Below are 23,680 nucleotides of genomic sequence, written 5' to 3'. Positions count from 1 at the left end.
GTCGTTGCATCCGAGTTGCATGTCCTGTTAAGATGAATTACCATAAACTAAATGGGATTTCTGTCATTCTGAGAACCCGTGGATGAACGCCCTAATCAGGATACGCAACCAATGCAACCAAGTCCAGTAAATTTCTTAAATGTCCGGTAAATTAAAATGCTGCCGGTCAAGTGTCCTAACGGGAACCCTGGCCTGCACTAAGCATTGTAAAACTAAGCCTTGTTAGATATTTTCATGCCTTGTTCAGTGGCCAACTCTGTGGCCTTTTGGTTAGTGTCGGCCCTGAGATTGGAAGGTTGGGAGTTCGATCCCCAGGAGAGTCATACCAAAGACTGTAAAAATGGGACCCGCTACGTCTCTGACTGGCACTCCGCATTAAGGAGATAGATTGGGGGGCCAGGCCCTGTGATAGACTAGCGAAGTACTTGCACATCAAGCTGCATCACGCTACAGAAACAGGAAATAGGCTCCAGCTCCTCTCGTGCAAGGCTACTTACTGCCATGTTCCAGGGTGAGATGAGAACAGCAGAGCAGGAAGTTCAATAATTACCCATGTAGAGTGAGCAGAGTCACCGCTGTCTGTCTCACTGAAGGGATACATTAGGACTGCATGTCATTAGAGCCATCGCTCAGTTAGACAGTAGGCTTTGTGCTGCTGAGCTCTAATTTCTTTGGGAGATAGTGTATGTGAGCTATCGACTCTCTATTAAACAGGCCATTCCATTTTTGGGGGCATATATTATACAGTGCATTCGAATAGTATTCAGACCATTTCACTTTTTCCACATTTTGTTTTTACGTTACAGCCTGATTCTAAAATATGACAAAGCGAAAACAGGTTGTTTTGACATTTTTGCTAACTTATTACAAATTTTAAAAAAAAATGGATACCTTGTTTACGTAAGTATTCAGACCCTTTGCTATGAGACTCGAAATTGTGCTCAGGTGCATCCTGTTTCTATTGATCATCCTTGAGATGTTTCTACAAGTTGATTGGAGTCCACCTGTGGTAAATTGGACATGATTTGGAAAGGCACACACCTGTCTATATAAGGTCCCACAGTGCATGTCCGAGCAAAAACCAAGCCATGAGGTCGAAGGAATTGTCCATGGAGCTCCAAGACAGGATTGTGTTGAGGCACGGATCTGGCGAAGGGTACCAAAACATTTCTGCAGCATTGAATGTCCCCAAGAACACAGTGGCCTCCATCATTCTTAAATGGAAAAAGTTGGCTGGCTACCCAGCCAAACGGATAAATCTGTTGTTCTGCCCCTGAACAAGGCAGTTAACCAACTGTTCCTAGGCCGTCATTGAAAATAAGAATTTGTTCTTAACTGACTTGCCTAGTTAAATAAAGGTGTAAAAAAAAAAGGGCCTTGGTCAGGGAGGTGACCAAGAACCCGATGGTTACTCTGACAGAGCTCCAGAGTTTCTCTGTGGAGATGGGAGAACCTGTTTTTGCTTTGTCATTATGGGGTGCCCAAGAACAGAAAGGCAACCTGCCTAAGTGACTACAGACCCGTAAGCACTCACGTCCGTAGCCATGAAGTGCTTTGAAAGGTTGGTAATGGCTCACATCAATACCATTATCCCAGAAACCCTAGACCCACTCCAATTTGCATACCTCCCAAACAGATCCACAGATGATGCAATCTCTATTGCACTCCACACTGCCCTTTCCCACCTGGACAAAAGGAACACTTATGTGAGAATGCTATTCATTGACTACAGCTCAGCTTTCAACGCCATAGTACCCTCAAAGCTCATCACTAAGCTAAGGATCCTGGGACTAAACACCTCCCTCTGCAACTGGATCCTGGACTTCCTGACGGGCCGTCCCCAGGTGGTGAGGGTAGCAACACATCTGCCACGCTGATCCTCAACACTGGAGCTCCCCAGGGGTGCATGCTCAGTCCCCTCCTGTACTCCCTGTTCACCCACGACTGCATGGCCAGGCACGACTCCAACACCATCATTAAGTTTCCAGACGACACAACAGTGGTAGGCCTGATCACCGACAACGACGAGACAGCCTATAGGGAGGAAGTCAGAGACCTGGCCGGGTGGTGCCAGAATAACAACCTATCCCTCAACGTAACCAAGACTAAGGAGATGATTGTGGACTACAGGAAAAGGAGGACCGAGCATGCCCCCATTCTCATCGACGGGGCTGTAATGGAGCAGGTTGAGAGCTTCAAGTTCCTTGGTGTCCACATCAACAACCAACTAGAATGGTCCAAACACACCAAGACAGTCATGAAGAGGGCACGACAAAGCCTATTCCCCCTCAGGAAACTAAAAAGATTTGGCATGGGTCCTGAGATCCTCAAAAGGTTCTACAGCTGCAACATCGAGAGCATCCTGACTGGTTGCGTCACTGCCTGGTACAGCAATTGCTCGGCCTCTGACCACATGGCACTACAGAGGGTAGTGAACAGGAAATCAAATGGCTACCCAGACTATTTGCATTGTGTGCCCCCCAACCCCTCTTTTACGCTGCTGCTACTCTCTGTTTATCATATATGCATAGTCACTTTAACTATCTATTCATGTACATACTACCTCAATTGGGCCGACCAACCAGTGCTCCCGCACATTGGCTAACCGGGCTATCTCCATTGTGTCCCACCCACCACCCGCCAAACCCTCTTTTACGCTACTGCTACTCTCTGTTCATCATATATGCATAGTCACTTTAACCAAATCTACATGTACATACTACCTCAATCAGCCTGACTAACCGGTGCCTGTATGTAGCCTTGCTACTTTTATAGCCTTGCTACTGTATATAGCCTGTCTTTTTACTGTTGTTTTATTTCTTTACCTACCTATTGTTCACCTAATTCCTTTTTTGCACTATTGGTTAGAGCCTGCATTTCACTATAAGGTCTACTCCTGTTGTATTCGGCGCACGTGACAAATAAACTTTGATTTGATTTGTTGTGTGCAGATTGATAAAAAATAGAACATTTTATCCATTTTAGAATAAGGCTGTAACGTAACAAAATGTGGAAAAAGTCAAGGGGTCTGTAGCTCAGTTTGTATTATGTATTTTATACAGTCTTTTTTGCTCATCTTTATCAAGGGTCCAATTATTTTGGACCCCACTGTATGTGTGTGTGAGAGCCTATCCATGTACAGGCTCACCTTTAGAATAAATGTATTGTGAATTAGGTGAAATTGCTGTGCAATCTATGTGATCAAATAGTTGCACAGTATATGAAATAATTCTACAGACCTCTTCTCTATTGCTGTTCGGAGTGCATAGATAAAGTGATTGTACACTACATGACCAAAGGTATTTTTGGACACCTGCTCGTCGAGCATCTCATTCCAAAATCATGGGCATTAATGTGGAGTTGGTCCCCCCTTTGCTGCTATAACAGCCTCCACTCTTCTGGGAAGGCTTTCCACTCGGTGTTGGAACATTGCTGCGGGGACTTGCTTCCATTCAGCCACAAGAACATTAGTGAGGTCAGGCACTGATGTTGGTCGATTAGGCCTGGCTCGCAGTCGGCGTTCCAATTCATCCCAAAGTTGTTCGATGGGGTTGAGGTCAGGGCTCTGTGCAGGCCAGTCAAGTTCTTCCACACCGGTCTCGACAAACCATTTCTGTTATGGACCTCGCTTTGTGCACGGGTGCATTGTCATGTTGAAACAGGGCCTTCCCCAAACTGTTGCCACAAAGTTGTAAGCACAGAATCGTCTAGAATGTTACTGTATGCTGTAGCATTAAGATTTCCATTCACTGGAACTAAGGGGCCTAGCCCGAACTATGAAAAACAGTCCCAGACCATTATTCCTCCACTTCACGGCTGAGCCGTTGTTGTTCCGAGACGTTTCCACAATAACAGCACTTACAGTTGAACGGGACAGCTCCAGCAAAGCAGAAATTTGACGAACTGACTTGCTGGAAAGGTGGCATCCTATGACGGTGCCACGTTGAAAGTCACTGAGGTCTTCAGTAAGGCCATTCTACTGCCAATGTTTGTCTATGGAGATTGCATGGCTGTGTGCTATATTTTATACACTTGTCAGCAACGTGTGTGGCTGAAATAAGCAAATCCACTCATTTGAAGGGGTGCCCACATACTTTTGTATATAGTGTATATAATTTTCACCTTTTTTCCACACAGTTTCTGCGGGTGCAGGAGAGGATGAGTGTTCAGGAGGAGCTGGACAAACTGCTCTTCCTCATCTCAGATCAGTCCCTGTCTCTACTGCCAGAGTACCACCAGAGAATCAAGGTATGTCTGACTTCCATTGTCTTAATGCACATCCAATATTCAATTCAAAACTATTCATACAGTAGCTTTCTTCCTTGGTTCCAGCCTTCTATGGAGTTTTTCCTATGGAGTTTTTCCTAGCCACTGTGCTTCTGCCTCTGCATTGCTTGCTCTTTGGGGTTTTAGGCTGGGTATCTGTAAAGCACTTTTTGACAACTGCTGATGTAAAAAGGCTTTAGAAAATACATTTGATTTGATTTAAGGTGTAATATGCAGAAATCGCTCCGCCATTTCCTAGTTGCTAAAATCCTAATAGTTTCCCTTATTTCAGTTTGTGACAAAACAAGCTGTCATTGTGTAGAGAATCATTGTACCGTCTAAACCGCTGTGAAATATATTTTCCAGAACTAAAATTATTGTATTTTCAGCTGTTTGAAGCTGGTGTACTGAACCAAAAGTAAAATACTAAATGTAATTATGAGAAGCATAGAACATATCTACTTTGCTTTCAAAGAGAATGACAGATCTATAACTCACATTTCTGTGTGAATTTGGTTGTCGCCCCAAAAAGTGACACATTGTAGCTTTAACTAGTTCATACACATGCAGAGCTCTAAAGTAACATTTTCCATTGGTTGCACCGGTGCTCCCAACTTTAAAAAGTTAGGAGCAAAGCATCAAATTTAGAAGCAGCAGAAAATGTTAATTTATTTAAATAGATTGAGATATAGCATATGTACATTTTAGCTACTTCTGAAGCTCATGTTGTGCCCTACAAACTAATATTTAACCCTGTAAATACATTTGTTTATTATAAAACGCTCAAATGTTGACACAAATACCTGTATTTTGAAATTAAGTCATTTGTGGAATATTCGGTTTCTACATTATGTTAAAGCACTATTTTTCTATTGAAATTGTACACATTGTCAAGTTTGTGATTATAACATGGAAGAGATAAGTCATTCATTCATTGCTATGATTGTTGATCTCCCGAAGAAGCTATCCCTTTTCCTCTCTTTCTGTGCCCCCAGATGTTTGGATATACTGGTAAAGTTACCAGGTTGTTAGCTAGATAGCTAATGAGGTAACAAACATGACTGAACAAGGTGTAAAGCAAATGGTTAACGGCTCGTGAAATGTTTTGGAAGTGCCCGCAACATGGTTTATGAATGTAAAATGCGGGCCCCCCAATCCTCGACAGGAAGAAAAAAACAGTTCAGTAGTGCTTAAAATGTACCTAAAAACATGAATAATTGATCATCTCTGATGTAAAAGCCTACAAAGTTGCCTGCCATTATGTCAGATCGTGACATTGAGTTCAAATACATTTTTAACTGACCAAATTAAGAATTGTTGTTGACGCACTGCAAAAATGTGTGTGGACCAGAAAGAGGCTCTCTTGCAATGAGGAATTACCATCGTCAGAGAAGTTATAAAACATATCTGCAGATCATTTTTGTCTGGAGCTCAAAAATCTGTAGTAACAGTATGCAAATCAGGGAGCCAAATGAACGACTTGTCCAAAAATCCAATTCTGTTCCCGACATTCACCAAAAATATCTATTTAAAAACAGCCTTTCGTTCGCAAACGATCCATCACTATGTAACACTAGTGTAATTAAGGCATTATCCTCCATCCCCAGGTGCTCCAGTCCCTGCAGTACGTGGACAATAGCGGTGCTGTGCAGCTGAAGGGCAGGGTGGCCTGCCAGATCAGTAGCCATGAGCTGCTCCTCACAGAGCTACTGTTTGAGAACGCCCTGAGTCCCCTGGCCCCTGAGGAGAGCGCCGCCCTGCTGTCCTGTCTGGTCTTTCAACAGAAGACCCAGGTGGAGCCCCACATCACCAACACACTGCAGGAGGTATGGGGGAACTGGGGGGGAGGTTTGGGTTTAGGGGGAGAGGGGTAGGGATGAGAGTGTGTGAGAATGCATTTCCTTGGTTCCTTGGGTCCTTTTTTTTGCCTCTTCAAAACCTATTGAATGAGAAGATCAGAGGTCCCTCCCCTCTGACCTCATCCAATGGGTTTTGAGGAGCCGAGGAGAGAGGACGCAAGGAATTTAATGAAATGCAATTGAGATTCTCCCTGTGTGTGTGTGTGTGTGTTGGGGTGGTAGAATGTGCTTGGTTGTCTACTGGGGTAGGGTTGAGGTTACACTTTTGTGTTTTTGTGTCTGTCCCCTATGTGTTATAGTTGTGAAGGTTGCGCAACAATTTTTTTCTCCCCCATCTACACTCAGTACCCCATAATGACAAAATGAAAACATGTTTTTAGAAATATTTGCAAATTTATTGAAAATGAAATTCAGAAATATCTCATATACATAAATATTCACACCCCTTAGTGAATGCTTTGCAGAAGCACGTTTGGAAGTGATTATAGCTGTGGGTTTTGCATCAAATGCTAAATGAATCATACCGGCTGTATTTCTGTATTGTGAAAGTTATATATCTTAACTTGATTGCTGACATGCAAAAGAATGTGGGACTATATCAACAATGGACTAATGAAACAAATACCAACAAATAGTTTTTGGTTTGTGATTTCCTTTAAAACCTCTTATGGATCCCTTCACACACCAATCCCTTTAGCGGGATTGATTTGACAATATCCAGTGAAATGGCAGCGCGCCAAATTCAAACTACAGGAATATCAATATTCAACATTCACGAAAATATGTGTAATACATCAAAATAAAGCTTAACTTCTTGTTAATCCAGCCGCTGTGTCAGATTTCAAAAAGGCTTTATGGCGAAAGCAGACCATGCGATTATCTGAGGACAGCCCCCCGCATACAAACACATGAAAATTATTTCAACTAAGCAGGTGCGCCACAAAAGTCAGAAATAGCGATATAATGAATGCCTTACCTTTGATGATCTTCTTCTGTTGGCACTCCAAAATGTCCCAGAAACATCACAAATGGTCCTTTTATTCGATAATGTCCTTCTTTATGTCCCAAAAATGTCCATTTATTTGGCGCGTTTCATTCAGAAATACACCGGTTTCAACTCGCCCAACATGCCTACAAAGTATCTAAGAAGTTACCTGTAAACTTGGTCCAAACATTTCAAACAACATTCCTAATCCAACCTCGGGTACCCTAAAACGTAAATAATCGATAACATTTAAGACGGAATAAACTGTTTCTAATACCAGATAACAACAACGTGAAGTGCGTTCCAGTTCACGCGCACCAAAACAGTAGAGTCCACCTGGAGTGACACTTACAATGAATAGCCCTACTTCTTCATTTCTCAAAAGAAAAACATCAACCAATTTCTAAAGACTGTTGACATCTAGTGGAAGCCATAGGAACTGCAACCAGGTTCCTCATAAATATGGCTTCCCATGGAAAACAATTGGAAAACAGGGTTTCGCCTGCCAAATCAGTCCTGTTATACTCACAGACATTATTCTAACAGTTTTAGAAACTTCAGAGTGTTTTCTATCCAACTCTACTAATTATATGCATATCCTAGCTTCTAGGCCTGAGTAGCAGGCAGTTTACTTTGGGCACGCTTTTCATCCGGCCGTGAAAATACTGCCCCCTAGCCCAAAGAGGTTCCTTTAAGTAATACTGCAAAAAAAATGTGGCAAAGAAATAAACTTTTTGCCCAGAATACGAAGCATTATTGTTTGGGGAATATTTTCAAACAGGATGCATGTTTTGGAATATTTTTATTCTGTACACGCTTCCATTTTTATTTTTATTTTATTTCACCTTTATTTAACTAGGCAAGTCAGTTAAGAACAAATTCTTATTTTCAATAATGGCCTAGGAACAGTGGGTTAACTGCCTTGTTTAGGGGCAGAACATCAGATTTGTACCTTGTCAGCTCGGGGATTCGAACTTGCAACACTCGGTTACTGGCCCAACGCTCTAACCACTAGGCTACCCTGCCGCCCGCTCCACAGTAACTACAATGTTGTTGATCCATCCTCCATTTTCTCATATCACAACCATTAAACTCTGTAACTGTTTTAAAATCACCATTGGCCTCATGGTGAAATCCCTGAGCAGTTACCTTCCTCTCCAGCAGCTGAGTTAGAAAGGACGCCTGTATCTTTGTCGTGACTGGGTGTATTGATACACCATCCAAAGTGTAATTAATAACAGGATATTCCATGCTCAAAAGGATATTCAGTGTGCTTTTTACACATCTGCCAATCGGTGCCCTTCTTTGCCTGGCAATGATAAACCTCCCTGGTCTTTGTGGTTTAATCTGTGTTTGAAAATCACTGCTCGATTGAGGGACCTTACATATAAGTGTGGTGTTACAGAGATGGGGTTGTCATAAAGAAATCATGTTAAACACTATTATTGAACATGGAATGTGTCCATGTAACTTATTATGCGATTTGCTAAGCACATTTTTACTCCTGAACTTATTTAGGCTTGCCATAACAAGTGGTTGAATACTCATTGACTCAGCTTTCAATTTTGTATTCAATTGTAAATCATTCTACAAGCAAAATTCCACCTTGACATTATGGAGTATTGTGTGAAGATCAGTAACACAACATCTCATTTAAATCTATTTTTAATTCAGGCTGTAACACAACAAAATGTGGAGAAAGTAAAGGGGTGTGAATACTTTCAGAAAGCACTAACTATACATTTCAATGTGTCATCTGTAATGTACATGGATGGAGGATGGACATGTTGGCTTCTGAGTTTGAGTAGTACCAGCCTAGCCGCGCCACTGGTGACACACACGCTGGTTTGAGCTCAGGCTAGACGCACACAGCTGTCTTACCCCGCAGCAAGGGCGCCACACCCGATACACACTCTCCTGAACACAGCCCTGAAACATGGAAGTGCTCTAAAGAGGGCTGAATTAGTGATGGGCGAGGCGAGAGCCATGTCTGGAGTGGTTTATGAAGGTGCCATCCAAGGGGCGAGCAGCAAGGAACAGTGATCACTGACAGGGAAAACAATCACCCAACACAGGTAACAGGGCTCCGAGTGGGATTTCAGATGACGTGCAGCTAAACACTTAACAGAGGGGAGGCTGAGGTTGAAGTGGAGTGGGCAAAGTAAGGCGGATGTGATTGGAAAAGTGTCACGTGTTTAAGTGGTCCTTGTATGACTAATCTGTATCTGTCTGCCTTTCTCTATCCTTCCTCTCTCTCTCGCTCTCAATCTCCACTCTTCTCTGTCCTTCTCCTTGTATTAACCCACTTTTGACCGTGCCCCATTACTACCTCCCTAATTACTACCTCATATCTCTCTCCTCTCTCTCTCTCCTTTCTTTCTCTTTCTTTCTTTGCCCTTCTCCTTACATTACCCCACTCTGTCTGTGTGCCCCGTCTATTACTTTCTTCTTTTGCCACATCTCTCCCTCCCTCTCTCCTTTCCTCTCTCCCATAGGGTATTGAGAGAGTGCTGGCAGTGGCCCAGCGTATTGGGGAACTGCAGAGGGACTGTGGGATAACCCAGACAGCTGAAGAATTTGTGGGCCAGTTCAAGTTTGGCCTGACCGAAGTGGTATACTGCTGGGCCAGAGGCATGGTGAGTGGCGTAAGCTAACTGTAATTTTAGACTCTTCTTGATTGACCTCATTTCAATCAAGACACTCGTGGACAGTTTCCTGGACACAGAATAAGCCTAGTCCTGGACCGAAAAGCATGTCCATTTTAAAGTACTTTGTACTCCAGAACTAGGCTTAATCCCATGTCCTGGAACCTGGCCCCTCTAAGCTCCATGAACCTGGCCCCTCAAAGCTCCATAAACCTGGCCCCAAAAAGATCTTCACCAGGAGCTAGGTTTCTATCCAATTGGGGGGGGGGCATCAATTATGGTAATTCCTCAGTGCAGAAACAATATATTGAGGAGAGAGCCTCATTCTGGTCCACGCACATTTTTTCGGTGAGTTAAATTGACAAAGGTAGGCAACGTTTTAAGTTTTACATTAGAGATTGACAATTTTTTCATGGTTTTAGGTACATTTCTAAGCATTACTGAATGAAGAGCCATTTGGGAGCCAAATGAACAGCTCTTTTAGGTGAATGGAGCCAAGTGATCCGGGTCACAGAAAAGACTCTAAATGCCCATCACTGTGCAACAGAGCTCAAAGGGGACACTGGTGTCTTAAAAGGGCAATGACATACACAACATGACCAAAAGTATGTGGACAACACCTCGTCAAACATCTCATTCCAAATTCATGGGCATTAATATGGAGTTGGTCCCCCCTTTGCTGCTATAATAGCCTTCACTCTTCTGGGAAGGCTTTCTATTAGACGTTGGAACATTGCTGCGGGGTCATGCTTCCATTCAGCTAGAAGCGCATTGGTGAGGTCGGGTACTGATGTTGGGTGATAAGGCCTGGCTCGCAGTCGGCGTTCCAATTTAACCCAAAGGTGTTCCATGGGTTTGAGGTCAGGGCTCTTGACAAACCGTTTCTGTATGGACCTTGCTTTGTGCACGGGGGCATTATCATGCTGAAACCGGAAAGGACCTTCCCCAAACTGTTGCCACAAAGTTAGAAGCCCAGTATCGTCTAGAATGTCATTGTATGCTGTAGCGTTATGATGAAAAACATCCCCAAACCATTATTCCTCCATTATCCCGCACTTTGCATTGGTGCAGGTAGCGTTCTCCTGGCCATCCTGCCAGATGGTGAAGCGTGATTAATCACTTCAGAGAACGAGCTTCCACTGCTGCAGAGTCCAATGGCGGCGAGCTTTACACCACTTCTGTGCGGCTGCTCAGCCATGGAAACCCATTTCATGAATCTCCCGACAAACAGTTCTTGTGCTGACGTTGCTTCCAGAGGCAGTTTGGAACTCTGTAGTGATTGTTGCAACCGAGTACAGGCAATTTTTGAGCTTGTATGGCCTACCACTTCACGGCTGAGCCGTTGTTGCTCATAGACGTTTCCATTTCACAATAACAGCACTTACAGTTCACCGTGGCAGCTCTAGCAGGGCAGAAATTTGACGAACTGACTTGTTGGAAAGGTGGCATCCTATGACGGTGCCACGTTGAAAGTCACTGAGCTCTTCAGTAAGGCCATTCTACTGCCAATGTTTGTCTATGGAGATTGCATGGCTGTGTGCTCGATTTTATACACCTGTCAGCAACTGGTGTGGCTGAAATAGCCGCATCCACAAATTTGAAGGGGTGTCCACATACTTTTGTGTATATAGTGTGCTTTGTAATATATATTTTTTATGTATTATTTATATTTATAATAAGTTAATAATAATGATAACAATCAGGATGTTGTGTCCAATGGGGTAAATGCAGATGGATAAACCCCATGTTTCAGCCTGTGCACATGTTATAGCCACTATGCTACAGGTGATGAAGCTTATTGCTAATAACACATCTGATAATAGACTCCATGCATGGTCCAATATGCTAAAATAATTCTAACTGCGTTTTCACCAATATGTTTTGGGGCTTTTAAAAAGTCATCAGAACAGAGCTTCTCAGACTGAAATTGGCCAAACTCACAGTTTAATACATGTACAAAATGATCCCTAAAAGCACGATGGTCATGACTTTCTTACATGAAAGGGGAGGTTAAATTGGCTCCAGACAATCGATCTGAGATCGACTTAAGTTTCAGTCATGGGATTTGTTTTTTATTCAATCCCTGCTTTCACCACCTTGTGAAGTTCTTCATAACTTATTTCTTCTGTAGTCTAATTATCTGCATGGTTTCCCGAGTCGTAGTGGTACGACCACACATAGTGTCGTCGAGTGACACCAAGTTTGATTCGATACGATGGTTATTATATCAATATTTGTGCATGAAGGCACTTCCACCGCCATTTCTCGCATAATTAATTTTACCGACATAAAAAGATCCCACCATGTCGAACGAACAAATGATCTGTCGGCATTTATGAAACTTCCTGTTTCCATCACAGCCGTCGTGATTTTTTTAATATGGTATGACTTTACTCACATAAAAATTGTGGATGGAAACGTGGTTACTGATGATGGTCTTTTCGACACAGAAGTTCATACCAAATTATTGCCTGATGATCTTCTGAACTTCCTAATACCTTTCTGATTTCAGTTACTTCAAACCATATATCCTTCAAATTGAAATACTGTCAAAACTACTGGCAGATTGATTTGAAATAGACTGTCATAGCCCCTTTCAAAAAAAGTTAACATTTGCTTTGATTACATCGCCTTTTTTACTTGATGGGGTCGCTATTTTTTTTATATATATAAAAAATGGGGTCACGGGCCAAAAACGTTTGGGGACCCCTGCTGTACTTTATCTTAAGTTTAAACTAACTGGTATCTGTCACGCCCTGACCTTAGAGAGCCTTTAGGGGTGATTTGGGTGGGCATTCTAGTTTTTCTATTTCTTTGTATGGTTCCCAATCAGAGGCAGCTGTCTATCGTTGTCTCTGATTGGGGATCATACTTAGGCAGCCTTTTTTCCCACCTTAGTTTGTGTTTTCTTGTTTTTGGTACTGTGCTGTATGCCCTACTGAACGTTACGTTTTCGTTTGTATTTGTTTTGTTTCGGTGTTCATTTAATAAATTTAAAATGTACGCCTACCACGCTGCACCTTGGTCCGATCCTTCAATCAACGAACGTAACAGTATCCCTACTGCCTGGCCTATTTATTTAAAAAGAGATGCAGAGTGTCGGGGTGGCAGGTAGCCTAGTGGTTAGAGCATTGGGCCAGTAACCGAAAGGTTTCTAGATCTAATCCCCGAGCTGACAAGGTAAAAATCTGTCGTTCTGTCCCTGAATAAGACCGTTAACCCACTGTTTCTAGGTGTTTCTAGGCCGTCATTGTAAATAAGAATTTGTTCTTAACTGACTTGCCTAGTAAAATAAAAGTAAAAAATACAGGGGAGACCAAGAAGGCAGCAGTCCTGTACTCAACTGTGTCTAAATTAACTGGTACATTTTCCTATTTCCTACCCCAGCCATTTGCAGAGATTGCGCAGTTAACAGACGTCCAGGAGGGCACGGTGGTGCGCTGCATCCAGAGACTAGACGAGGTGCTGAAGGAGGTGCGCCAGGCAGCACGCATCGTGGGAGACTCGGTCTTGGGCAGCAAGATGGAGAAGGCCTCCCTGGCCATTCGCAGAGACATCGTGTTCACGGCTTCGCTCTACACACACTGAGATGAGAATGAGAGGGGAAGAGGGAGAGAGAGAGAGGGTGTAGATAGTGTTTGCATTGTAGGTGAAAGAGTGTGGAGAGGAGATGGAGAGGATGTAGGTACGGTATTGTAGGTGAGAGAGTGCCAAGGTGCCTGAGCCAAGTCCCAAGCTCGATCAATGTGTGTGAGCATGGTGGGAGAACGGGTGAGTGTATGAGGGAGGGGTGTGTGGGTGTGTTTGTGTGCACGTTTGTGTGCGAGTGAATGGACATACTATTGTTTACGTGAGTCCTAATTAAATTCCTTGACATGGAAAGGGAATGCTCTTAAACAAATCAGACCAAAGTAGTAATGATGATGAAATATATTTGTAATTTATTGTACAGTAATAAAATCCACTGTGGACTACCATTTTAGAGTACTTTGATTTTAGCAATTGTCCCCCAAGGGCTCCTGTGATTATGTCTGAGTAAGTGGCTGTATGCATGAGTTTGACATTGGTTTAAACATTATGACACTGCTAACTATTGCTCTTGCTGTATACTGTAGGAACAACAATCTGTACATATCCTATTCTGTGAAACAATGTCATTTACAGTCAACTATCTAACCCTAATCAAAGTCATGATCCGTTCTAGACTCATGCTCATGTTATGACAGCAAGATGATTCTCAACACTTCCTACAGCGTCCACGGGTATAAAGAGTTGTCAGCATAGCATAAAAAGTATTCAAATCCAATATCCGGTCACCTCTTTAAAAGGTTTGTGTCGGATTTTCCAGCTCAGTGGCATATGTATTTCCCAGTCTCGGCTGTCTCTTTAAGACAACGATAGCTTTGTGTCTGATTAATTCAATGTAACGAGAGATGCATTGGAGAAACCTATTTTCCGCTGTAACTGATGTACCAGCTACAGAGAGTGTGAAAAAGCTTGACATTTCTTTCCTATTGGTCATGATCATCGGATAATCCAATTGGCGGTTATCATATACTAAAGTTATAACGTGATACCGTTATTATAGGCAACGGATGTGGGGATTTAAAACAAAAAATGGATTTAAATTAGCTGGAAATTAAGTCATCATTTTTCTGTTAGAGGGTTTACCAAAAGTCGTATTGGAGGAATAAGAATATTTACATTAAATTGTTTGGAGGGGAGTTTTATTCTGACTGCACGAAATGTCTGAAAAACACGGTAAGCTTTTTTTCTCTTGTTCTGTTGCGTCTTTAATGTCAGCACTGTAATTGATAATTGAGCCAATTCTTCCCCTCCCCGCTGTCTATTCTCTCTGTTGGATTGTGATAAATGTGTACATTTGGGATAATTATTTGACTATAGGTAGTTTTGGTGTTTTTTTGTTGTGGTGCATAACTAACAATTGGCTACATGGTGACGTATGATATCTGTTTCCATCTCTGTTTTCACCTCCCCATGTCAACATCTCCGACAAACTCATCCTTCTATTTATCTGCATGCCCTACATCTGTAGTCTGCTATGTTTTTTTATTCCCAATAGGGTACGCTCTATTTAATTGCCTATGCATGTACATTTATTTAAATAACTAAAATGAAATAAGGGTTTGTGTGCGTGTGTTTCCCTGAGTGTGGGTGGATTTGCGTGCGTTTGTACAGTGTATCAGGGCGAAGGAACGAGAGCGTGTGATGTTAACATAAGACATGCAGCACAATAATTTGCTTCATTTCTCTTTTTAACTCCCCTGGATTCGTTGTATCCTAGGAGGTTACCAAGGTAAGAGCCATGCTACTGAGTGAGATGCCTCCCTAATTCTAAATGAAAGCCTATAGTACAGAAACAGGTTTCGGTTGGAAAAGCCCTGTATAGGGGCCTGCCGTGCATGTTCATGGCATGCACATCACCCCAATGAATGAAGTTTATAGGCTATATAGCTGTATCATGTGATAGACAGACAGCTGAGGTTTTGTTTTATGTATTGAATAGACAGAACATTGTAATCCAATATGGATGATAAGACATGCCAGATATAATCGTATTGTTCAATATGGAGAGATGGCAACAGATATAGGACTTCCCCCTCTCAAAGGAATCGGCTAATCTTAATTATTGACACCCAAAGAAATCCTATCATAATTTGACTAGAGATCTACAACATAAGACATTTGGAATGCTCAAACAATATATGTTCTTTGAGTAGTATGCTATCTGGTATATGCCTTAGTTGTGAATGGGCCATTAATTCAAACAGTCAATGAAAGTATACATTAGTGCATTAGGAGTTCATATGGATCTGATAGTTCACTATCACATGTCCCCCATCCATCCACTTATAACCCTTCCTTTCTTCACTGTTGTCCTCTCCTTTTTTACTTGACTATCTCTCCCATTGCATCCTATGAAACAGATTTCCCTGTTTCACATTCCGTTCCTGATGTGCGCCATGTACCCTTGAAAGGTGTCCCTCCCGCTGTGTCAGGATCCCATCCCCCTTCTGTGTCTGAGTGGTCTTACACTGGCTGTGGTGACAGTGTTAGTGGGTTATGTAATGGTGTGTGTATCCCCAAGCACAGCTCTCTCTCTCTCTGTCTCTCTCTCTCTCTGTCTCTCTCTCTCTGTCTGCCTCATCAACTGCTGAGTAGGCTAGTCAGCATGCTGTGTATTGCTGTACTGTACAAAGTCAACCTGGCTACTGTGTGAACGTGGTGCTTTTTGTTTCTCTTTGTGTGTGAAATGTATTCAACATTTTCACACTCTACATACGTTCGTGTGATTTACATACCCGTAGGTGACAAACCTGTTATAGTGCTTGTATTGCGTAAGCGGTGACCAAAATGTCAGAGTGATGGCTAGTTAGATAACATTTCTGCCGACTCTTCACTCACTCACTCACTCACTCACTCACTCACTCACTCACTCACTCACTCACTCACATATTTATTTCTCTCTCTAATTTCTTTCCATCTCTTCCTCTCTCAGGTCTGGAGGACTCCAATCGGCAGGCCATGTCCCAACCCATGCAGCAAATGCAGCCCCCTCCATACCTCCCCTCCCAGGACCCTAACATGGGCCAACAACACCCCAACATGCAGAACCCCAACATGCAGCACCCCAACATGGGCCCTCCGCCCGGCTGTGGCCCCCAGCCCAACTACCCCCCTCCACCCCCGCCCCCTGGCTCCGATGGCTACCAGGAGACCCAGTTCCACAATGGCTCCTACGGACACCCAGGGGCCCCACAGGGCTACACAGTCCAGACCCAGGGCCCGGGAGGGGGGGTCCCACACGCCCCTGTAGGGTATTTTCAACCAGGATACCCTCTCCAGCTGCAGCCCTGCACAGCCTACGTTCCTGTCTACCCCATGGCGTCGGTGAGTCAGTGTATTCATCTACGATAGCAGTAATTATTCCAAAGCATTTTGTGTTTGCCGAAAAGAGAACGAAGCATATGAGGGTGGTATGCTCACCTGAATCTTTAGAACACCGGTGCTGGGTGGGCAAAAATATACAAGAACGGAAAGGCATAATGCTGCTCCCCAGTGTTTTACTTCTGCACCATGATACATTCTGTAAGGGATAATCAACAAGGGGTTAATGCTCTAGAATGCTTTTCAAGCCAATCAGAAACAAGTATTCAACCATGCCATGGCATATGTTTTTGTATCATCATAATGCAGTAGTAAATCACTGTGGAGCAGGCGCAGCATTATAGTGACCTGGCATTTCATTTCTTAATCGAATGGAGAATGAGTCACCCACACAGCCAATTTCCATTGGTTCTTAGATTAAGGCTGTGGAAAGTAAACATTGGTTTGCTCCTCTTGAGGGGTACAGAGAAATCCCAAAAGGCTTTTCCAAGGTCAGTGGCCATGAAGAGATCAAGCATCTCACCGTTGGAGTACTGGTTTTGGATCAGTTTTGCCATGTAGATCACAATGAATAAGATTACATGGACAAGGGGGGACCTGATCCTAGATAAGCACTCCTACTCTGATCTCTCTCTCTCTCTCTCTCTCTCTTTCACTCTCTCACTGACTCTCTCACTCAGGGACAGCCCTACCAGGGGATGCCCCAGGGTCAGATGGGCATGCAGATGCCCCATGGCATCGCCCTGATGGAGCCCCGGCGCCCGCCTCACGACTACCTGCCCATCGCTGTGCTCACCACGGTCTGCTGCTTCTGGCCCACAGGAATCATAGCCATCATCAAGGCAGTACAGGTTGGTGTTAGGCTAGCACGGAATTGTCTGCACAGTATGTTTGTTAGCTAGCCAGTCATTTTTTGTGAAATTATTGATTGTTTTGTTGTTTCTCTGTTTATTACGGTATTATGTTTATTTATTATATGCTGGCTTTGTTGGTTAGCCTGATCGCTATGCACAAGACTCTACAACAGTCTACATCATGTAATTGCAGCATTGTTTACACAGGCTAAAATTGATTTTTGCAATGGGCTTCCTACCGATTTGTTTGAGTTGAGCTAAACTGACAGCCAGGCATAGATAGCCCTGCAAACCTGGGTCTTGAACCATTAGTATTGTTATTGTTATGGTTGTTTAATTTAAGGCCTGATAAACTGTCTTTTGTGGCTTTTTGTGTGAGTATGTGCGGTTGTCAACACCACTCTTTCCCTCTCTCAACTAAATTCAGTTTAAGGTTCATAAACGGCATGAAATAGATTCTATAAATATGGCCAAGCACTCCAAAAACCATAGTTTGTGAGGGGAAAAAACATTCTCTCCCTCCTTCCCTCCCTCAGGTGCGTACAGCAGTGGCCAGGGGGGACATGGTGACGGCGGAGATAGCGTCCCGCGAGGCGCGTAACTTCTCCTTCATCAGCCTGGCGGTGGGCATTGCCTCCATCGTCCTGTGTACCATCCTCACCGTGGTAGTCATCATCGCCTCCCAACACCATGACGATGACTGGGAACCCTAATACATAACGCAGTGTGGCATCATGGGATATGTAGCTTTGGGTGGAGATTGAAGAATAAGAGCACCGGAATTCACTCTCTGAAACTGGTATGTTATATTGGGGGGTGTATATATATATATATATATATATATATATATGTGTGTGTGTGTGTGTGTGTGTGTGTGTGTGTGTGTGTGTGTGTGTGTATGTATATATATATATATATATATATATATGCACCCTGTGTACTGTATATACAGTACTGACCTGACCTACTGACTACTAATGGGTTGAGAACCAATCACACTTATATTCAATTGCCAAAACAAATAGGTACACATTATTTGCCAGTATTACTTACCATTTACACTCGGATATAATAGCGCTCCATAGCACTTATGGGGGAAACAGAGTACATAGTACATACACAGAGGCATTAAAGGGCAATTACACCACATTTCAACCTCATTTTCATTATCTATAGCACAGTACCAGTGTCTACATTTGTGAAAATGTTGCATGACATCATCAAAAGTACAAAGAAATAACAACTGTGATTTTCAAAAACTATGAGATTCACAGTGATGTGGGGAGTAAGAAAATGCCCTCCCTCTGGCTAGAAACTCATTGCAGGTTTTGAAAATCACAGTTTTTCTTACTTTTACTCCTGCCTTGTGATGTCACAGAGAATAATTTTTAGGACCTTCTTCTCTTTTTAACCACAGATCATAGAAACGTGCAATTTTCACATATGTAGACACTGGTATGGTGCTGGAGATAATGAATATGAGGTTGAAAAGTGGCAGAATTGCCCTTTAACTATGAATTACAGATGAATTTATGGTCCCCTTGAACCTAGGTAGACCATACCATGGATCACACTGTATCTTGATAAACTATTTTAGCCTTCACAAAACTGCCAAATAGATCACAAATCATGACTGACATTAGTGCCATATATAATTAGTATTGTGTAAAGAGGTTGTTTTGAATTACTTCTAATATAAATACTTTTAGTCATTTATAGTTTTTGATTTATGATTTTCATAAACACCCGCCATCTAACGATAGTATTTTTAAAATATTGATTAAATGGATAGTATAAATTATAGTATAAGACTGCCAAACGGACGTAGGTATGGAGGGATACAAATGATCAGTATTCATTTTACACACAATCAAATGGAAAGTAAATGAAGACATATTGTCTTATTATGAGATTAATATATGAAAATTGTGAAAAAAGATTGAGATTTTTCTCGTTGGATGAATGACATCTCTAGTTAAAGTTATGCTGATGGAGGGATACACCATAGGGTGTACTGTGTCGGTGTCTTTTTCCCCGCCTTTTTTTTTTTACATGACATGGACTTTTTTAGCTACAAATTGTTTGTTGCATAAGATTGTTTAATACTTGTTCACTTTATTTATGTATGTATTTATGTATATTATAATTTATTAGTTTATTTATAATATTTATTTTTCATAGATTTTTAGCATGTCACTTGTGTTTTAGTTGAAATCAATAGTTTATTGTATCCCTATTGGCCTAGAAAACCTTAACTAAACTCAGCAAAAAAAGAAACGTCCTCTCACTGTCAACTGCGTTTATTTTCAGCAAACTTAACATGTGTAAATATTTGTATGAATATAAGATTCAACAACTGAGACATAAACTGAACAAGTTCCACAGACATGTGACTAACAGAAATGGAATAATGTGTCCCTGAACAAAGGGGGGGTTAAAATCAAAAGTAACAGTCAGTATATGGTGTGGCCACCAGCTGCATTAAGTACTGCAGTGTTGCCAGTTCTTGCTGTGAGATGTTACCCCACTCTTCCACCAAGGCACCTGCAAGTTTCCTGACATTCCCTAGCCCTCACCCTCTGATTCAACAGGTCCCAGACGTGCTCAATGGGATTGAGATCCAGGCTCTTCGCTGGCCATGGCAGAACACTGACATTCCTGTCTTGCAGGAAATCACGCACAGAACGAGCAGTATGGCTGGTGGCATTGTCATGCTGGAGGGTCATGTCAGGATGAGCCTGCATCATGTGGATGAGGGAGGAGGATGTCTTCCCTGTAACGCATAGCGTTGAGATTTCTTGCAATGACAACAAGCTCAGTCCGATGATGCTGTGACATCGCCCCAGACCATGACGGACCCTCCAACTCCAAATCGATCCCACTCCAGAGTACAGGCCTCGGTGTAATGCTCATTCCTTCGACGATTAACGCGAATCCGACCATCCCCCCGGTGAGAGAAAACCGCGACTCGTCAGTGAAGAGCACTTTTTGCCAGTCCTGTCTGGTCCAGCGACGGTGGGTTTGTGCCCATAGGCGACGTTGTTGCCGGTGATGTCTAGTGAGGACCTGTCTAAAAACAGGCCTACAAGCCCTCAGTCCAGCCTCTCTCAGCCTATTGCGGACAGTCTGAGCACTGATGGAGGGATTGTGCGTTCCAGGTGTAACTCGGGCAGTTGTTGTTGCCATCCTGTACCTGTTCCGCAGGTGTGATGTTCGGATGTACCGATCCTGTGCAGGTGTTATTACACGTGGTCTGCAACTGCGAGGACGATCAGCTGTCCGTCCTGTCTCCCTGTAGCGCTGTCTTAGGCGTCTCACAGTACGGACATTGCAATTTATAGCCTTCGCCACATCTGCAGTCCTCATGCCTCCTTGCAGCATGCCTAAGGCACGTTGACGCAGATGAGCAGGGACCCTGGGCATCTTTCTTTTGGTGTTTTTCAGAGTCAGTAGAAAGGCCTCTTTAGCGTCCAAATTTTTCATAACTGTGACCTTAATTGCCTAACGTCTGTAAGCTGTTAGTGTCTTAACGACCGTTCCACAGGTGCATGCTCATTAATTGTTTATGGTTCATTGAACAAGCATGGGAAACAGTGTTTAAACCCTTTACGATGAAGATCTGTGAAGTTATTTGGATATTTACAAATTATCTTTGAAAGACAGGGTCCTTAAAAAGAGACGTTTCTTTTTTTGCTGAGTTTACATTACATTTGATGACGTTTGTGATGACTTGCACTTCCCAGCGTTGACATAGCACAGAAACTGACATAATTACTTTGTACACCTTGGCTAATGTCAGCAGGCTTAGAATTGTTTTTATACACTCCAATAGAAAATTGTATAATTGTAGAAATAGACACATTTAGAACAAAAGTTGCTTGTCTAATTGAAGTGGTTGATCCATTTTCTAATTCCATATAGAATAAAGTATTGCAGTACTAAGAAAAGAAAGCTACACATTTGATGGAAAGTGCTTGGATGGACGCAAAATGTAAAAAAAAAAATAATAATTATATATAGGGCTAGTGCAGTGTAAATTTGAGAAATTGCAGCTTTTGCAAAGAATGTTTTGCTAATATTAATGGTTTTAATAGCCAATAAAATAGTATTATCTTAGTTAATAGTTTATCAGAGTAAAAGGTTGTAGACAAAGAACTTATATGCTACAGACAATACTCTGTAATGCATGCCATTGTGAGACATTATTACAATTCTCTCAGCTTTTCCCTAATTGTCTTATCTGATAGTAAGGGTTGCGTCAAACACATTTGGTCTCTAATCTAGCCTATCACTTTATGAGGTGTGCTGCCCCGTGTTAGAGAGCCGAGAGGGCTGTCGTGTAACAGCGTGAGCTAGAATGACCTGAGGACGGAATCAGTGAAGCAGAAATACTGATGGTGGCACTGAAAACGAATGTCTCTGAGGAGAGAGAAAAAAATCTATGCCTAATAATACAGTACACTAGCATTTTACTCTCCTCAACTTGTTTCTATTACCCCAAGCCCCCTCTATGTCTCTCTGTCTCTCTTTCTGATGTCCATTGCAAAATTGGGACCGTAGTTATCGACATATCTCTAATCTGCTTCTCTGTTTTCTTCTGTTTTCAATTCCTATGATAAAGTTATTCAGAGATATAGAAAATGCATTGTTTCTCGTGAAGGACCATGATTACAGATTTGAATATTGTATTAGGGTGTATGACATTTTATTCCAAAAGTATTATTAAATTATTATTACTACTATGGTTATTATTCTGTTACATGGAAATCACTTTTACATTTGATTATCATTACTATATTTATAATGTACATTGTATTTGGAGAATATGTTCTTATTCCGATAACACGGTGTTCTAGAAATATGTTGAGTGCAAAGTAAACACAGTACTGTGACCCGTAGTGCTGTTACTCACCTCTATACAAGAGAAGTATTGGTATGGAATGTTCTTATGCTTTTTAGGCTCACTCCTAGCATATCTAGTTGTGTTTAGATCTACACTGTGCTTTCCCCACATACTTGTTTTGTGAGGCAGTTCTATGTCATTGAAGATGACAGGCTTGCTACTGCTTCTTTGCAGTATTGATACCTTTTCTCTGAGCTTGTAAATGTAATAGATTGCCATTTTCAAATTGGCTGGCGAATCACAGTGTACATGTACTTTTCTTGGGGTTTATTTCTGTTCGTGGATATTACACATGCATCTGTTGTGTATGAATTGTTTGAATAAAATGTTTTTTTTTTGTGCAAGAGTAGGTAACAGTGATGTGTACTCTACAGCTATCTCACTCTTTGTCTTTCACTCTCTCCCACTCTCTCTCTGTGGCCTTTCCACTCCCTACATCTCTTAGGTGCTTATTTATAGTTGGCCCGGATTCCTCCATCCCTGTATCTCTCTTTTTCTCACTGTCAGAACATGAACGATCACTCAATATCTGGTGGGAGGCTGGTGGGAGGAGCTATAGGAGGACGGGCTCATTGTAGCTGGAGTGAAATCAATGGAACGGTATCAAACACGTTTGACTCTCTTCCATTTATTCCATTCCACACATTACAATGAGCCCGTCCTCCTATTGCTCCTCCCACCAGCCTCCTCTGAGATAGAGATCGAGAGGGAGGTGGTGGGACTAGGCCAGACCGTGTCTGCAGAATCACAGATGGTCATTTAGCCTCCCGAAGAGCGACCCAGCATCTCTGCGATCGTTTTACTCGGTCTGTCGCAACATGCATCTCTGTTCCACTACACCTCCCTGCCTCCCCTGAGCAGGACCTGCACTGTCGCTCACTGTGTGCGTTTGTGTCATCGGGCTGAGCACCGGATACTTATGAGCCAATCACCTCGGCAGTTGCGTTAAGGCTGATTAATAACGATGGGTAATGAATGAAACTGTGTGCCACATGCTCCTTCTGTGCAGTCAGCCAAGACCAATGATTCATGTTGACCCCTTGAGCTTAATACTTTCTCTGCATCAATGAATCTGTTCTCTCTTGCCCCCACTCTCTCTTTTTATATCTCCCCAAAATCTATTTATTTGTATTTATTTAACCTTTATTTAACTAGGCAAGTCGGTTAAGAACATAGTCTTATTCATACTTTGCCCTGTTTATCTAAATGCACTCCCAAAATGTCTTAGCATGTACTGTAAATTAATATCCCTGTCTACA

General features: G+C 42.4%; 2 protein-coding genes across 6 annotated transcripts in view; both read left to right on the top strand.

Moving 5' to 3' along the window:
• The window catches only part of LOC115173404 (helicase SKI2W), a 42,494-nt gene extending 28,762 nt beyond the window's left edge, over window positions 1-13,732 (top strand). The window contains exons 26-29 of the mRNA XM_029731442.1: window positions 4,138-4,248; window positions 5,874-6,092; window positions 9,606-9,746; window positions 13,143-13,732. Of these exons, the coding sequence (XP_029587302.1) occupies window positions 4,138-4,248; window positions 5,874-6,092; window positions 9,606-9,746; window positions 13,143-13,343 (672 nt within the window). The 3' untranslated portion in view covers window positions 13,344-13,732. The remainder of the gene's footprint in view (window positions 1-4,137; window positions 4,249-5,873; window positions 6,093-9,605; window positions 9,747-13,142) is intronic.
• Window positions 13,733-13,833: 101 nt separating this feature from the next.
• On the top strand, window positions 13,834-18,371 carry prrt1 (proline-rich transmembrane protein 1). 5 transcript variants are annotated; one of them, XM_029731445.1, is made up of 6 exons: window positions 13,834-14,516; window positions 15,061-15,072; window positions 15,704-15,847; window positions 16,276-16,667; window positions 17,345-17,515; window positions 18,055-18,371. In XM_029731445.1, exons 1-6 carry the CDS (start codon window positions 14,501-14,503, stop codon window positions 18,229-18,231), a joined length of 912 nt encoding a protein of 303 aa, XP_029587305.1. In that variant the 5' UTR covers window positions 13,834-14,500; the 3' UTR covers window positions 18,232-18,371. The 5 variants fall into 5 exon arrangements, with proteins under 5 accessions (XP_029587305.1, XP_029587306.1, XP_029587309.1 ...); XM_029731446.1 differs by lacking the exon at window positions 15,704-15,847; XM_029731449.1 differs by lacking the exon at window positions 15,704-15,847 and having other exon boundaries at window positions 13,834-14,660.
• The last annotated feature ends 5,309 nt before the right edge of the window (window positions 18,372-23,680 follow it).

The sequence above is a fragment of the Salmo trutta genome, chromosome 34 (assembly GCF_901001165.1).
Source record: "Salmo trutta chromosome 34, fSalTru1.1, whole genome shotgun sequence".
NCBI classification, from domain to species: domain Eukaryota; kingdom Metazoa; phylum Chordata; class Actinopteri; order Salmoniformes; family Salmonidae; genus Salmo; species Salmo trutta.
This window is presented reverse-complemented; position numbering and strand designations above follow the sequence as displayed.